The sequence below is a fragment of the Magallana gigas genome, chromosome 5, assembly GCF_963853765.1.
Source record: "Magallana gigas chromosome 5, xbMagGiga1.1, whole genome shotgun sequence".
Classification (NCBI taxonomy): Eukaryota; Metazoa; Mollusca; class Bivalvia; order Ostreida; family Ostreidae; genus Magallana; species Magallana gigas.
The window spans coordinates 1,307,243-1,323,637 of record NC_088857.1 but is presented as its reverse complement, the minus strand read 5'-3'; the positions used below and the strand labels follow the sequence as shown (position 1 = coordinate 1,323,637).

Sequence of the window (16,395 nt, the reverse complement as noted above, 5' to 3'; positions counted from 1 at the left end):
TTGGGCGACCCTTGTTTCATGTTTGATCACATACTGGTCACTGAAGAACTGAAACAGGTGCAAAAACAAAGACTATGTTACGTAACAACGGAGAAAACAGGTGTAAAACAGGACGGGATGTCTGAATACAAGTAGAAAGTCTTGTACCCTACACACCCCAAGTCGTGCACTCATGCGTTGCAAAACTGCAAAGAATTTTTGTCAAGAAATCCTCCGATGAGAAGAAAGGACTTCGGGTCTGCTTTAGATGCTGCAGTTTAGAACATTTAAGGATATTGTTCAAAATAAGAATATTTGAGTAACTTTGTGTTTTGAACTTCCTGTTACATGTACTGTATTGCAAAAAAAGAATTTTATTTCACAACATATATGCACATGTTTCAGTTTTTCGTTTTAGAGGGGTAAGCGTCTTCTTTGATCTTCTGCTTTGTTGCTGTTTTCGCAGCTTGTTGAGGGTACTGGGATATGCGCGGGACATGGAAAACATATACGGAGAAAATATCGGGATTCAGCTTGTGTCAACATTTCGGTCTGCCCTGCTTGTGTTGTTTAGAAGATGAACGGTTCAGAAAGCATTGTTACGAATACTGTTTGCCTCGTTATAAAATAAGTGGGCGTGTCCTATGTAACAATTGACGTTGGATACAAAATTTAGAATATTTCATTCAAACAATCTTTTTTACCACTTCAATGCCCTTCATTGTAGTTCCAAGTGCACAGCAAACTGCGGGCGAAATATCCTTTAAAGGACGTTACTATGCCAAGACTTTGCTCTCAACATCTACCAAACTGGGAATCCTGAGAGGTAATCCAAAGTATATGCCATGCTTAATGAACTCTGCAACAGGTCGCTTACCAGTCGTGGGGTGCTAGAACCACTATGAATGCATACAGCGGAAACGCAGTTCACAATAACCTCTGGTTCGGAATGCCATCAAGCAGCTGCAAAGTATGGCTTATGACAACCGTTGACAAGTGCTACACCTTGAAGCTTCCTTTAGTGATTGAGTGCTCCGATCTTTTGAACGATGTGACTGAAATTACGACACCAGATATTGTACAGTATTTTCCTCACCTGCAGGATATTGCAAACATCATGCCCCACTATGACCCAGACTAACTTATAGGTCTTTTCATTGAAAGAATATTGCAGAAACCCAAGATGTGCTGGATAAGAAAATAGGATCCTAAGATACACCGTTTGCTCAACGGCTTCATTATGGCTGGGTCATCATTGGAGAAGTCTACCCAGAGTGAACTAGGACTCCCTTAAGTATAAACAGCAAGAAAACCTTTGTGAGAAGAAAGGGCCGGGTCTCCCTTGAATCATGCAGTAAAATCATCTCTGTAAAACAATTGGATACTAACAATCATCATGACAAGATCATAGGCAGCAGCCGGTCCTTACTTGGGTGGCAATCTCTTTTGTAAAGAAAACGATGATAATGGAATGAAATCAGACTATCGGTAGAGGACAGACACTTCATAGAAATAAACTGTGGTGATAACGAACAGAGTTCAAAATCATCAGTCCGAAAAAAATACAAAACACGAGCAGAACAAACAAGGACCTTTACATAAATTGGAAGTAGGATCAGGTTTTATGGAGGAGTAAGTATCCTCTGCTGACCGGTCACACCCGCCGTGTGCTCTTTGACGTAATCACAAAAAACGGGAAAACCTGTATTTAATTTGGTGATTAATAATGGCTTAACAATAATATAATATCTAAATATGAAATAGATGACTTAGACTCTGTGGTGATGGATAAAGAAATGGTGAGGAAGAGGATGGAATTTGGACGACACCATTGCCATTCCGACGACGCGCTCCTACCAAGCAACAGAGTTAGCAGAACGCACTGCTGACATCTTCCATAAGAATATTATAAAGAGAACACCTTTTGTCAAGGACAGAGTCTTTGAAGTATACCCCCACATAGGGCTAGAGATCAAATGACTCCCCAACTGAGTTCAACGAAACAATATTCCGCCACTGGACCTAACTTTACAAACAACTTGCAGATAATACTGCAAACATAGACAAGACATAGAACGAATGTTTCATTGTTTCTTTGACAGGAAGGATCAGGAGTATTATGTGGTATGAAAACAATGACCAAAATACACCTTAATTGAGTACAGGATGAAAGCTCATGCGTTTGAAAATTCACCTTCACTTGCCGTAATTACATACGCTCTTAGAAGATATGTTCAACAGACAGATGTCAGTTATTATGTAGCAGAATTCTTAACACATAATTTCCTTGTGGATGTAGTCGTATCTTCATAACTTCTGCAGAAGAGCTTACCGATCTCCTTAAATAAAACATATCGCTCGGAAAACAGAAGGCAATCTATATATCTTAACAAAATCGCCTCAAATGACCCAGTAATCATGAGTGCCCTCCCCGTAATGTATGGAAGAAGATGGTGTCACTCAACATGGAAAAGTAAACGCTTTGAGTTCAATAGAGCCTTGGGGTGTCTTTGGATTTACATTTTGATGCCTTCACCATCCAGATACAACTTGAAGCCTGACATACGGCGAGGCTAAACAACATTTATGATCCTTTGTCGCTCCAAAGCTGCTTACAGGAAAAATTCTCCTTTTGTCAAAATTGTCAGACTAGGATGAAATTCTGGAACAGCCAAAAGTTGGCACATGTGGACAAACTCTTTATCCTCGCTGGAAAATATAATAGTTCCATGGATGTACTTCAAAAAGTCTTTGAGTCACTAGGACAGGGTACAACTACATGTATTTTCAGCTTGTTTTTTATTATGGGAGAAGCAAAACTGTTTCCCTTTAAAGGCCACATGATAACACGCCATTAGGTTCTTGCAGCTTTGTTGGCTACAGAAGTTAGGGAATTCATCTGGAAGAATTTACATACATCGTCCCTGGTTGTAAATAGACGCATATAAAGTGGATGTATTAAAAAAAGTAACCTGAAAATAAAATATAAAGATAGTAAAGCCAAAAAAAGCGCCCATTACTCATATTGTTTGGACAACGACTGTGAAACTTTTTTTTTATCACTATACATCATGAGAACTAGAACCCAACAGTTTACTGTGTGTGGCCTAAAATCAAGAAGTGGAACGGAAATCAATATGCTGTTGTAAAGACAGGAACCAATACCGACTCTATAGGTCAATTTAATTGTAATAGACAATTGATCCTTTATTGAGTTTGAGACACATTTAAGAATAAAGTACCCTATTTTGAGAAAAAGTTACAAATTGAATAAGCAAGGTTGGACTTTTTTTTAACAACAAATGTTTGTAAAGTGGACAATAATGACATCCTTATGGATTTTTTAGACTTCTAAATATTGATTTTTAGTCTGTAGCTGCACAGTTCGAAGGAATTAAAATGCCTTATTCTGCTCTTGTGTGCGTCATTTGCATACAAAGCAACGTGTAGATCGTCACACCTTTCATTTTTTATTTTTTGACAACAGTTTTGGTAAGTTTTGGACAGAAACAAGCCAGTTCAAAAAATGTTTACATTTTTTTCTTCTCAAATGTATAAGATGGCTGCACATCCCCTCTTAAAGATTAAATTGATTTAAATATGTTGTGCAAAAAATCAGTTCATTATCATTAATTTAAATTTATCCCCAGTATTGCAGCTGCCACTGAACTCTAATCTATGATGGCGTCCACCATCTAGCTATTCCGGTTTGTTTTATCAACATAGCATCAGTATAAGCAAATCATGATATTTGCTCTAAATGACAAGTTCTGAAAATTTTTAAACAATATTGATTTGAGACCATTTTTAACCTTTGACTTTCGTTTGAATTACAACGGAGCGTGTTCGTTGAAATCTAAAAGTGGGTCGGGGGAATCTCTGCCTACTGTACAGTTATTGTGAAAATTGTCAGCTGATAAAAAAATTCGTAGAAAATGACTTACGTCGTTATTTTTGACATGGCAATTTTGTCTTTGAGTGCTATTAGATAAACAGCTGTCATTTATTTCATAAAAATGAGTATATTTATGCATACATATATTTATTCTTTATATTAACGTGTCAACTTAAACCTTATCAATTTTTTCAGTCGATTACTTGAGTAACGCATAAAATAGAGCACTGTGTACCTTGTATATATGTAAACCAAACCGAAATAGATGGTGTGACGTCAGAACAAATACTAGTATTTTATTTGTTTTTAATAGAAAAGAGTTCTACATCATGTCAGCCTCGAGTAAATACAATTTCTTCAACTTCAAACGTGCATAAAGAAGGTGGCTCGACACACCAATGCATTATTTGAAGGTTCGATGAAGAATCATTTTTGAGAAATGATTATACAAAAATGACACCTATATCGATATCGGCCTCTGATTATTTTATATGAATTTTTTTGTATTTTTTTTATAGAAACCGGAAACATCGTTTTAGCTGCGAACAAGATATATTAGAGCTAAAGATTTGTTATCAATTAATTCACAATACAATTATCTATAAATATATATCAAAAATGGCCAGAAAACTTTGAAATATTTTTGTAAAAAAATATTTATGAAAATGAAAAAAAAGGATTGTAGATATTTTTTAAATCTATGGATAAAAACAGCAGATAAACTGTTACTCGCATTTAACAATTGCTGTACAATCAAATTTCAACAAGAAATTGAAACCAAATAGTGAAATTAAAGAAAAAATGGAAAATTTCAAAATCGAACCGATCTCGATTGTAATTAAACTGATCCCGAACGAAATCACATAAAGTTAGAATGAATCAGAATTTTGCAAACATTTTAGGTTGTTTAGCTGTAAAATGGTTTCGTCATTTACTAACTTTATAATTTATATCAATTACTTAGAAAAAAACTGCAGTTTATTTGTAAAATTTCAATTTTAAAATAATTCTGATCGGGATCAGTTTTTTTTTCAATCGGGATCGGTTAAAATTTGATAAATAGCAATTTTTCCAAAATTTCGCATTTTCATTTCAATTTCTTTGTAAAATATTATTGTTTAGTAAAAAGTTTATGTGATAAATGTTATTTTTAAAATTTTATCCATAGATTAAAACGGTATTAAAGAATTACAATTTTGATTTTCAGAAATATTTTTTTAATTAAAAAATTAAACACTTGACCAAACGATCTTTGGCATGAATTTATTTATAATTATATTACACATTAATTGACAACAAGTTGAAAGCTGTAATATATTCTGTTTGTCTGCCAAACAGTTTTTCCTATTTCACTGAAAAAATACAAAAAAATTCGTATAAAATAACTGAAAGCCGATATTGATCTCTGTTTTGTGGAATCATGTTTTAAAAAAAATTCTCTATCGATCCATAAAATAAAATTTTGATGTGTCGAGGAACCTTAACCACTTTGTTTATTTTAAAAACAGCATGACCACATGTGATAATTCAACCACTTCATTAAAAAAAATGAATGTGTGTTTTACTTTCCTTACCCTTGGTCCGATTTTCTATCTTTTAATAGTTTTGTGAAGTATGTGTATAATAACATGCATTACAGTAGTTTCCCAAGTAAGCTAAATTTCAACGGGAAAATAATATGCAAAATTTTTTACAAGACTAACTGTACATAAAAGGTACCACGTTTTTCGCGCCCTTATATAGGTCTGATCACCGGCGTCGAGGCGGGTATGCTTGTTTTATGACTTTGACATTCGCTATAAATATATAAGTAAAATTTAAAAATGTTAAGGCAAATCAAAAATAGGCCTTTTAATATTTTTTCACGAATATTTTTGAAATTTATTTTGTTAAGAGTCCATAATGGGGTGCTCAGGAACGCGGTTTGACTAATTTACCAAGTGCTTGTGAATTTACACAACGGCGAAAAGGGTAAGGTGAGTTAACCATCGGGCAGATACTTTGGATATGATAACCTTGGTTTAAAAAATGTAAATTAATAAGCACACTCTAGCGTTTTTTTAAAATTTCATACATTTTAATACCACGACAGATTGGTAGTAAACCTTAGACATAAAATTCGTAATCATGAAACAGACTATGTTATAAGTCTATATGAAAAAATTATGTATTAATTAAGCAGGGAAGTTAAATTGAGGAGGGTGACCACCCTCTTAAATATTGTTTTTTTTTTCAATGCAGTCTTTTATCTGAAATTCTCATTTTTGGTAGTGATAAATTAATGTGTAAAATATTAATTCCCGTGGATGCAGACTGTTTATAACCACCAGTGCAGAGGAACCACGTGATGATGTTTACCATTTCATTCTGTGTGTGAATAATTGAGATACTGAAAATTGGTCACCGACAAAGACACTTGAAAATGTAAATATTCAAAAATCAATCTTTTCCTCCCGGAAGGGAAAACACAAAAATATGAACTGACATAAAAAAAGAATTTATTAAAGAAAAGAATAAATTTGCCAAAATATTGTGCGATAAAAACAAGGAGGAAGTTTTATTTTAGATCATCAATTTTTGCGAAATATAGGTGAAACTTCGGCTATTTGTTTGCAGTCGTCTCTTCCAACTACTTGATGTTACAGAGGACTTCATAATCCTTCGTGTTGTGTTCTTTCCCGCCATAACCCATGTAGGCACACATGTGATTGTGCGCGGTGTCGATCTTACACGGGATCAGACTTCCAAAGGCAAAAACCCGTCCCACATACTTGTCGTTGTCCGTTTTGACAGCGTTGCAGGGTACATTACCATTGGAAGCTTTTTGCCAGTCTACGAATCCTTGGTCTTTGATCGAGTACACTAGGACCTCGTAGTTATGGACTATTTTCTCCTCACCATCGTACGGGATATGTGCTCCTCCAAGGTGGGGTGCACATTTACCGGCAGTTTCAGTACACTCCATTTTGGCCCGGGCGATATACAAAGGTCTTCCGTCCTTCTCGTACCCGGCACGTATCGCATTTTCTGGGATATTGCATCCAGAGGTAGATACCCAGTGTGTCATCGCTGTTCTCTTTAATGATATGAAATATATTCTTAAAAATGAATTAATCATTTGAAAAATCTGTTTGCAAGTGGCTAAATTGTGTGAATCAGAAAATATTTCTTAAAGTTATTTATTTGCAAAGAAACATATTATAATTCTTATAAAAAAAGAATCCAACAATCTAGAGAGAAGAATATGAAACCAAAAAAATATGCTTATCTATCAATAAATTTGTGAAATATAGTGTCACTTATCATTTACTGCTATTGGCCACCAGAATAAAGTATTTTTACAGATGTCAATATAATTTTACATTTGATTTATATATACTTTAAAAGTTGTAGGAAATACCAAATTGCATACATGTATATAAATGTGTTTAAAAATTTTAACCGTAAAAAATCGGTTACTCTCTTTATTTCATTATTAATCAACACAATGATAGTACAGTTTAGATCGTGTGCGCAATTTTGAGTTATTAATGAAGAAGTGTATGATTTACATTTTAATTTATAGTTGGACTGAGTAAACATCTCATTAAAATGACCTACCTCAAGTTCAAAGGTTTCTCCTAAAAGAAACTTTACAGAGGACTATCTCCTGCCAGAGCCTGCTGGCACGGGAGAGAACTGCTGCTTTATAGTCAGATGTAGTCACATGACTCGCGAGGTCATGGCCTGATGCGCTTCCTCTGGGGATAATTCACGTGACAAGAAGTTACTGAGTTTATCCTATCACAGTACTGAGCGTAATAACGTCTCCTTATATGGTGTGTAAGATCATTTTTTGATTAGGTATCATTTCATAATTCAAAACAGTATTTATAACTCTTTTTAAAAATGATGAATTCATTGTGTCTTTGATTTAATAGTATTGGCAAGTGTTTTAAAAAATTGCAGAAAAAATGTAATAAATTAATTAATCTATTAATTTATAGAATGTACCTCTGACATTTGAAATTTTTATAATGATGGGCCTCATGTACCATACCATGGTTTGAGCGATTAAACTTAATTGAATTGAATTGAGTTTCCATAGGTAATATCAAGGTAAACAACTGATTAAAATATTTATAAGAATTTGTCTACGATTTCGATAACATGAATTTTGATAATTTTTACATTGACAGCTCATTAAAAAACCACATAATGTCTAGCATGTGTCTATTTTATATCATTTTAATTAAATTTAAGCAAAATTGAATAAGGGACATTACTAATGATCAACTCAAATATGTTATAGCTCCGATAAATAAAAAACAATTCATCTTTGTGTCTAGATGATGACTTCATCAATAAATCATGTTCTAAATTACAACACTTTTTTGATATTAGGTTTCCTCATATATTTTGTAAATGTGAGCTGATGTATTAGAAATGCGATTATAATAATTCATATTTCTGATTTATTATCAATTTTTTTTTATCATAAACTGTATCTAATACAAATTTTCAATCACCACTTTATTTTTTTATTGATTCTGCATTCAGCATTACTTGTCACAACAAATATTAAAAATGCTTATAAAGAAAATAATATTTCCTAGAATATACATCCTTTTTAATACTTGGTTATGTAAGTGAAGCTTAAACTTCAATTTATAAATTATTATAAGCATTTTTACAAAGCATGCATGCTTTGGTCACATTATAAAATCTTAAAAATAGCTTTTATGACATTATTTTAAGGGGCATGAGAAAGAAGTTTTATAAGTGTATTGAACCTATGAAAATAAAAACAAGGCACGAGCCTTGTTAACATGACAAAGAATTGTAAGCCCTGTATTTTTCTCAAAACTCTTCTACTGATTCTAAAATTTCATTTGATCATTAGAAATCTATAGCTGAAGCATTGTAAATGATAAAAAGAGAAAAATAAATTTGACTAAAATTCTGACCATGCCCCTTTAACCCAAATCAAAACCTAACTCATTCCTCCTAAACAATAATATTCGGCTACCTAAAAAAATCTAGAAATAATACGTGTATTCTTTTAATCAAGGAAGAAGCGTGTAAATGACAATATTATATCTTTACATCAAGGAACCGGTAATTTTTTTCTACATTTAGATATAATATTTTAAGATCAAGGAAGATCGGTCTTAATCTCTACTTACATGTAAGCCCAGGAAGTCAAGTTTTTAAATGCAGATAAGTATGGAAAATCAATAAATTCCTTCCTCTTTTATTCGGGCTGCTTACTTATGAAATAGTTATTAACATTTTGTGTTTCATTTAACTGCTATGCTTTGCTCTAAATGTCAACTTTTACAAACTAAAAAATCTTTCCAAACGACATGAAATAACACCAAGGAAACTCTAATGCAGGTAACAACACCAGCCTCAGCAAACTATATAGTGAAAACCCATCGCAATTAAAGGAATGGGGTAATCTTCCTATTCTTGAAGTTGACAATATATAAACAATCCTCCAGTTTAGCAGTATAGCAGCAAATATTATCTCTGTCAAATGTCTACATATGCAACGTACCGAAGCCAAAAAAGGACCATCTTTTACTCTCCTTTGCTAAGGCATTGCACATAGCAAGGTAAAGGGCAATTTCTATAGTAATCACTTCGTTTTCCAAAATTATTGTTATAAAGAAATTTTCCCAAGCAAGATTTTTAAAATAATCATTATGATATTTATTAAAAATTTGATTGAAATGTATTAGACTGTGTTACGTACTGTAAAACTAGACACAATATGTCGACGTCATTATTAAAATACTAGTCAAAACTAAAAAGAAAGACAGCTTTCAAACTGTTTTGACCATAAGTATGAAATAAAAACATTTTTTGATTGAATATAATCATTATTTTTTAAAACTAGATACAACGATCTTGTCAGCAAATATACAGTAATCTATCACTGGGTCGGATGCTGACTGACGTTTTTCATACTTATTGTTAGACAAAAATTAAGTGATTGTTAGGTTTTTTCTTTCTTCTTATTATTTTTTTCCCCTTTTTGTCTTGTGAATTTCTCAGAGATGTCTGGATGAATTCTCATGAAATTTTCACGGATAATTGAAAATAAAAAGATCTAGAAGATCACCTTTAAAATCTTCCTAAATTCACTTCCGTTCTTCCGTTTCCTGTCCCGCGACGAAAAGCTTGTCACCTCGAGATCTCAAAAACAGTATAAACTTGAACAACCAAACTTTGCGGGATGAAAGACATATAGTTGTAGATGTGTTTAAACTATTTTGTTTTGTTCGTCGTAACTTCCGGTTGTCACCGGAAGCACTTCAGAAATGATAACTTTTACGCATTAAATTCTTTTTCCATAGAATAAATATATAAGTATAAATCTATACGTAGGTTATGTATGCAATATTATATCAAAAAAAAAATCTACTTCCGGTGAGATATCTCAAGTATCTCAGGTATCTTTTTTGAAACACATTTTGTACTCACGAGATCTCAGAAACTATTAATGATCAAGCCCCAAAACTTTCATGGATGGTAGACTTTTGATTGAAGATGTGTTTAACCGGTTTCATTTTTTCTTCCGTCACTTCCGGTCCACACAGAAAGAGTTCAAACAAATCAAGCTGTATATCAGTTTTACTGTTTTTCTTTGATATTTGTTGTTAGCTCAATGAACAGTAATGTACAAAGGGCAAGTATACAAGAAATATTTAATACAATTTACATTGAGCACCTCCGTTTGTCCGTTTCCTGTCCCGCAACAAAAAAAAACTTTATCACCTGTAGATATCAGAAACGATTAATACTTGAACATCCAAACTTTGAGGGATGATAGACCTTTAGTTGTAGATGTGTTTAAACATTTTTGTTTTGTTCGGTGTAACTTCCGGTCGTCACCGGAAGCACTTCAATTTTTTTAATTTTTACCTATTTAATTAATTTTCCTTAGAATAAAGATATTAGTATAATTCCTTACATATGTCATCTATGCAATGTTAAATAAACAAACAAAAATCTACTTCCGATGAAATATCTCGATTATCTCAGTAAGCTTTTTTAAAACATATTTTGTACCCGCAAGATCTCAAAAACTATAAGTGATCAAGACACGAAACTTTCATGGATGATAGAAATTTGATTGAAGATATGTTTAAATAGTTTTATTTTGTCGTCCGTCACTTCCAGTTTACCGAAAGAATTCAATCAATTCAAGCTGTTTAGCTTTTTAACTGCTTTCACTCGATAGCTTAAGCTATTTCGACGGATAATAATGTAAAATATGCAAGTAAACAAGTAAATAAAAAATTTAATTTTCATTTAGCACTTCCGTTTGCCCGTTTCCTGTCCCGAGTCAAAAATCCTTATTTCGACGAGATCTCAAATATGGTGAAGACTTGAACAACCAAACTTTGTGGGATTATAGACCTATGTATATACATGTGTTAACACTATTTCATTTTATCTGTCGTAACTTCTGGACGTCACAGGAAGTACAACAAAATTTGATTTTTTAAAAATATGTTGGTTATTTAGCAAGGAAGTAACATTTTAGCTATAAAAACACAAAAGGTCATCTACACATGATAAACACGTAAAAAAGATCTACTTCCGGTGAGACATCTCATATATCTCAGGTAGCCTTTTTTAAAAAAAACAAACTACCCACAAGATCTCAGAAACTGTGAGAGATCAAGAAACAAAACTTTTATGGATAATGGACTTTTGATTCAACATGTGTTTAACGGGTTTTATTTGGCCTTACGTCACTTCCGGTACTCACTCAAAGCGATTTAGCAGTAGAGGTTTATTTTTTAACTTTAGAATTTTTTTTTTAACATTTCACTCAAAGTGATGAACAGTAACGTACCGTAGGTAAATGTACTAAAAATATCTACTTTTAATTTCTTTAATCACTTCCGTTTGTCCGTTTCCGGTCCCGAGACAAAAACCCATTCTCAACGAGATATTATAACTGAAAAAAACTTGAACATCTAAACTTTGAGGAAAGACAAAACAACGTATGAAGACATGGTTTGCTATGTTTTAATCGATCCGTCGTAACTTCTGGTCGTCACAGAAAGTACTCAAAAATTGACATTTAGTCTTTTTGTTTTGTTTAACTTAGAAATAATTTATTCCGTATTCTTTTACAGTATATATTGTATCCATTTTCTTTTAAAAGAGAAATGGATCTTTTTATACCAATAAAGACATGAGGAACGGAAGACCTTTTTGTTGCTATAGCAACAAGAGTCTAGTTAAATACCTAATTGTCTACGGATTTTCCCCGTTATTCCGATACGATAAAATGCACACGGTATAGGCGTGAGCGGCCAGCAGAGGATGCTCACTCCTCCATGGTACCTGATTCTACCTTTAACATATTTTTAAGAGGTCAGTATTTGCTCTGCTCCTGTTTTGTTTTTTTCTTTCAGATTTCGATTTTGAACACTATTCGTTATCAGCACATATCATTATAATGCATTGAATATTTCAATTAAAATGTTTTATTTGCAAGCATTTAGTAGAAAATTTTTGCCTACATAATTATTAAGAAATACCTATTTAAAAGTTTTAAAAAATGTGTTTCCAAAATGAGATTAAAATAAAAAATATACCAACAGACACAAGATTACATAAACATGTACTATTAAAATTGAAGGCGAATATCATTTCATTCTGGTATCCCAAATGTACTTAGCATTATGATTCAACTTTTGGTTCATGTGAGCTAAAAGGTATGTCTTGCTTTAATTTGCTTGATATTAAGCAAAAACATAAACACAAACAAAGGTTGGCCCATTTATGCAACCAAAGGCTTTGTGGGAATCTTCAATTAACGAATTATCATTAGACGAATAAAAATCTTTAACATGTATCATATCCGTTAGCATTCAACCTTACTCACCTCACTAACACCCTCAAACAGCTTTAATAAATTGAGAGAGAGAGAGAGAGAGAGAGAGAGAGAGAGAGCAGGAGCAGACGTTATGAAAAAAAAAGTCTTTGAAACTTTCAGACATCCAGAAAGACATATTAATAGGCAGACTAGGGTAATTAGAAAAAAAAACCAGGATAAAGTTTGGGCAAAAAGAGTAGCTTTGATTACATTATGAGCTACTTCATAGAAAAAAAAAATAACTTAGGAACTTGATAACAAAAGTGTACATATATTATGCACATTTTCACTGTATCGTTTTAATTTGTTTGAAAAATATTTGATTGCCTGTAAAGAAGGTTTTTTGTATGATTCACATAACCCCACCCTTTGAAACTTTCAGACAGAAAGATTGGCAGACTAGCTGAAAAAAATAAATATGCTTAAATTTTATATGTTAATAAAAAAAACCTTATCAAGGAGATTATAATGGCAGTTTAGCAAATCTACTAAAAGTTTATCAGCATAGCTATATTATGAAATCCCATTTTAAAAAGTTAGGAAAAAACGGATATAGTTTGGGCAAAAGTTTTAGCTTTGACTACATAATGAACTATTACATGGGACCAAAACAAAAATAACCATGTATCTTTTGATAAAAAAAGTGTTGGCATATTATGCACATTTTCACTGTATCGTTTTAATTTGTTTGTAGAATATTTGATTGCCTGTAAACAATATTTTTTTATGATTCACATAACCCGACTCCTTGATATTTTAATTCATTTTGTCACTTATTCATGCATTGTTGTATATGAATCCATTTTATTAATAAATTAATGTATCTATATAGAAAAAACAAAAATGGCAGCGTGTGAATCAACATCGGGATGTAAAATTCCGGATAATGCGATACGTGCCGGGTACGAGAAGGACGGAAAACCCTTGTTTATTGCCCGGGCAAAGATGGGAGGCTTATGGACCTCCGGAAAATGCGGATCTCACCTTGCAGGAGCTTATATCCCTTACGGCTGCAAGGAATTCATTGTTAAAGATTACGAGGTTTTCGTATATCCGATTAACGCCGTGGGATTCTTAGATTGGCAGCAAGCATTTGGAGGGAAAGTCCCGGATAAAACCCTCAAACAGACACATACTTGTACGTGGGACGGGCCAATTACTCCGGGAGTCTGGTTCCGTGTAAGATCGCCACTAGCTACCCTCACAAGTGTGCTGACATGGAGTACGGCGAGAAAGGGAACACCACTATAGAATACGAAGTCCCCTGTCAAATAAGCTGCGAGAGAAAAAGAAAATGTTTAGATAAAAGAACTATCTTTGTCAATCACAAAAATATGAACCTATCGAAAAAATAGAACAGCTACATTAAACATGCTTTTAATTATTAAACTTCTAACTTTTCCTGTTAAAAACGAATCTATTATCTCACAAGTGTTTTCTTTTAAATTCTATGTTTATTTTTCATGAGTTCTTATTTTTGTGCGTGTGTGAGTTGGAGGGGGGGGGGGGGATTACGTAGAAAATGTTATTTTAATGCTGCAATGTGTAATGAAAATATTAAAATTTTTAAAAAGTTAAGTTGAATGTCTTATTTTATTGCATATAATTGTATATTATCTAAGCTGGATTAAAAAAATGAAGATAATAATTTTTCTATTGATCGACGTATCATAGAAAAAATTGACCGGAAAACTTCTTTGAAAAAGTTTTCCGGTCACTTTTTTCTTTGATACGTCGATCAATAGAAAAATTATCTTCATTTCTTATCATTTATTATAACATTTTCAAATCAAAAAATGTGAAGTGTCATTGATCAAAAATGTAAATAATGTAAATGAAGCGGCGCGTATGAATACAAAACAACAACAGCAACAATATTCAAAATGGATGCGCCTTTAGCTGATCATGCAGAGCTATTGAACTGAATTTAATGGATTAAACACAAATAGTGAGTTAAAATCTTAACCGGCTGAATTGAAAACGATAGGAAAACACATGCGATAGCTTGTGATATTATTCACTGCAGAAAAATTCGTAATAAAACTAGTTTTCATGTGAGATCGCTGGAATATGCAACTGGACATAACCATCCGAGGAGAGGCGATCGTGGACGAAAATACTTGATATGTCGACAAAGAATAGTATGTATAAACGTTGTGGTAGCTATATAGCCAGTGATGTACTTAATTGGTATATCTGCCGCTTGGAATGCGCCGAAGGAAGGAGTTGATGCATTGTACTCATAACGATGCTTATTCTGAACTTCTTATGATGTAGGGTACTGTGTAAATTTAAAAATCATCGTTACCAAATTTGAACAGCAGTGTTACCGTGAAAGTGTATGGGCCTATATGTTCGTTATAATTATTCTGGAAAAGAAACAGCCAGCCTTGCAGTAATGTTGATTGATCTCAAGCAGACGAAATCGTGAGAAGACGCTTAATTTTCTATTTCGTGAATAAGATATTGTGTTGTGTTTATTTTTGAAGGTTAAACTTTCAGGTTTTTATGTTTATAAAGTTGTATTTTGTTTGCTGACAATAAAACAGACACAACTTTACACTTTGTTGTGTTTATTTTGGAAATTCCCGTTCTATAAATAGTTTTAGTTCAGAACAGTTGAGAATAGTAGATCCGGCGAAAATTTTATTGATGCAGGGATCAAAGAAATTTTTCGACCAATCAGAAGCGCCGATTTCTCATCAAACGAATAAATATTAAATGATACGGCCATTACATAAAGGCTATGTTGGATTTTGAAATAGTGATCGCTATTATCAGTGTATTACCGTTTTTCCTTCTTTTGAAACTTAGGTACAGAATATTTTAAACATTTGTTTTTGATACTCAAATGAATTATAAAAAAGAAATAGCCTATATAAACCCTCTACAATACAAAGTCAAGAAGGTACAGAACCATAGTCCTGAAGAATTTTATCTTTATAACATATTCTGTGCTTTGCCTGAGATTTACCTTTATTTTCCCAATACGTTTTAAATAAGAATTACGTGATTACCAACTCAAAAGTTCGATAAAGTTACATTAAAAAGAATCATTCAACAACGGCTTCATCAGGAGTACATTTATTACAATTTATCCAAGCCGGTGTTAATTTTATTATGACAAGACTTTATATGGAATTATTTCGAAAATAAAATCGATTGGATTTTTTAGGGAAAAACATACCTTAAATGGCTAAAATTAAAGATTATACAGCCCCAATTTCCTTGTCACTTTTTGCCTCCTTGATTACACCTTTTATCTCATAGAAAAACTTCTATAGTCACACGTGCGCAATTTACACCCTTTTGAAGATAAAAGAAATTGTCCAACTGATCGTAAAATTAGGGCATAAGAACAAAACAATTGAGGCCCTCCAGTTAATATTCCAGACTATGATTTCTTTAAACTTTAACCTAAGCTGGTGATTTTGATTATTATTTATTCAAAATAGTCAGTTATACCAACACATACATGTTTAATTGCTCACATTTTGTTTTAATTTGTTTCTAATCGTATATAAAATCCATTTATGCTTCACAGAAAAAATCTCCTTTGAAACAATATAGCAATTATAAAAGTGTTGACCTTTTACCTATCATTTTTACCAGTTTAGAATTGGTTGTCGATGTCACGTGA

General features: G+C 32.8%; 1 protein-coding gene across 1 annotated transcript; it reads right to left on the bottom strand.

The window, feature by feature from the left end:
- Window positions 1–6,355: 6,355 nt before the first annotated feature.
- Window positions 6,356–7,632, bottom strand: LOC105324352 (natterin-3). The gene is made up of 2 exons (XM_011423413.4): window positions 7,475–7,632; window positions 6,356–6,950 (listed from the first exon to the last, which is right to left on the bottom strand). Exon 2 carries the CDS (start codon window positions 6,939–6,941, stop codon window positions 6,504–6,506), a length of 438 nt encoding a protein of 145 aa, XP_011421715.2. The 5' UTR covers window positions 6,942–6,950; window positions 7,475–7,632; the 3' UTR covers window positions 6,356–6,503.
- Between the last annotated feature and the right edge of the window lie 8,763 nt (window positions 7,633–16,395).

Coding starts and splice junctions, on each gene's coding strand:
- LOC105324352 (XM_011423413.4), bottom strand. CDS start 6,941: ATGACACACTGGGTATCTACCTCTGGATGCAATATCCCAGAAAATGCG.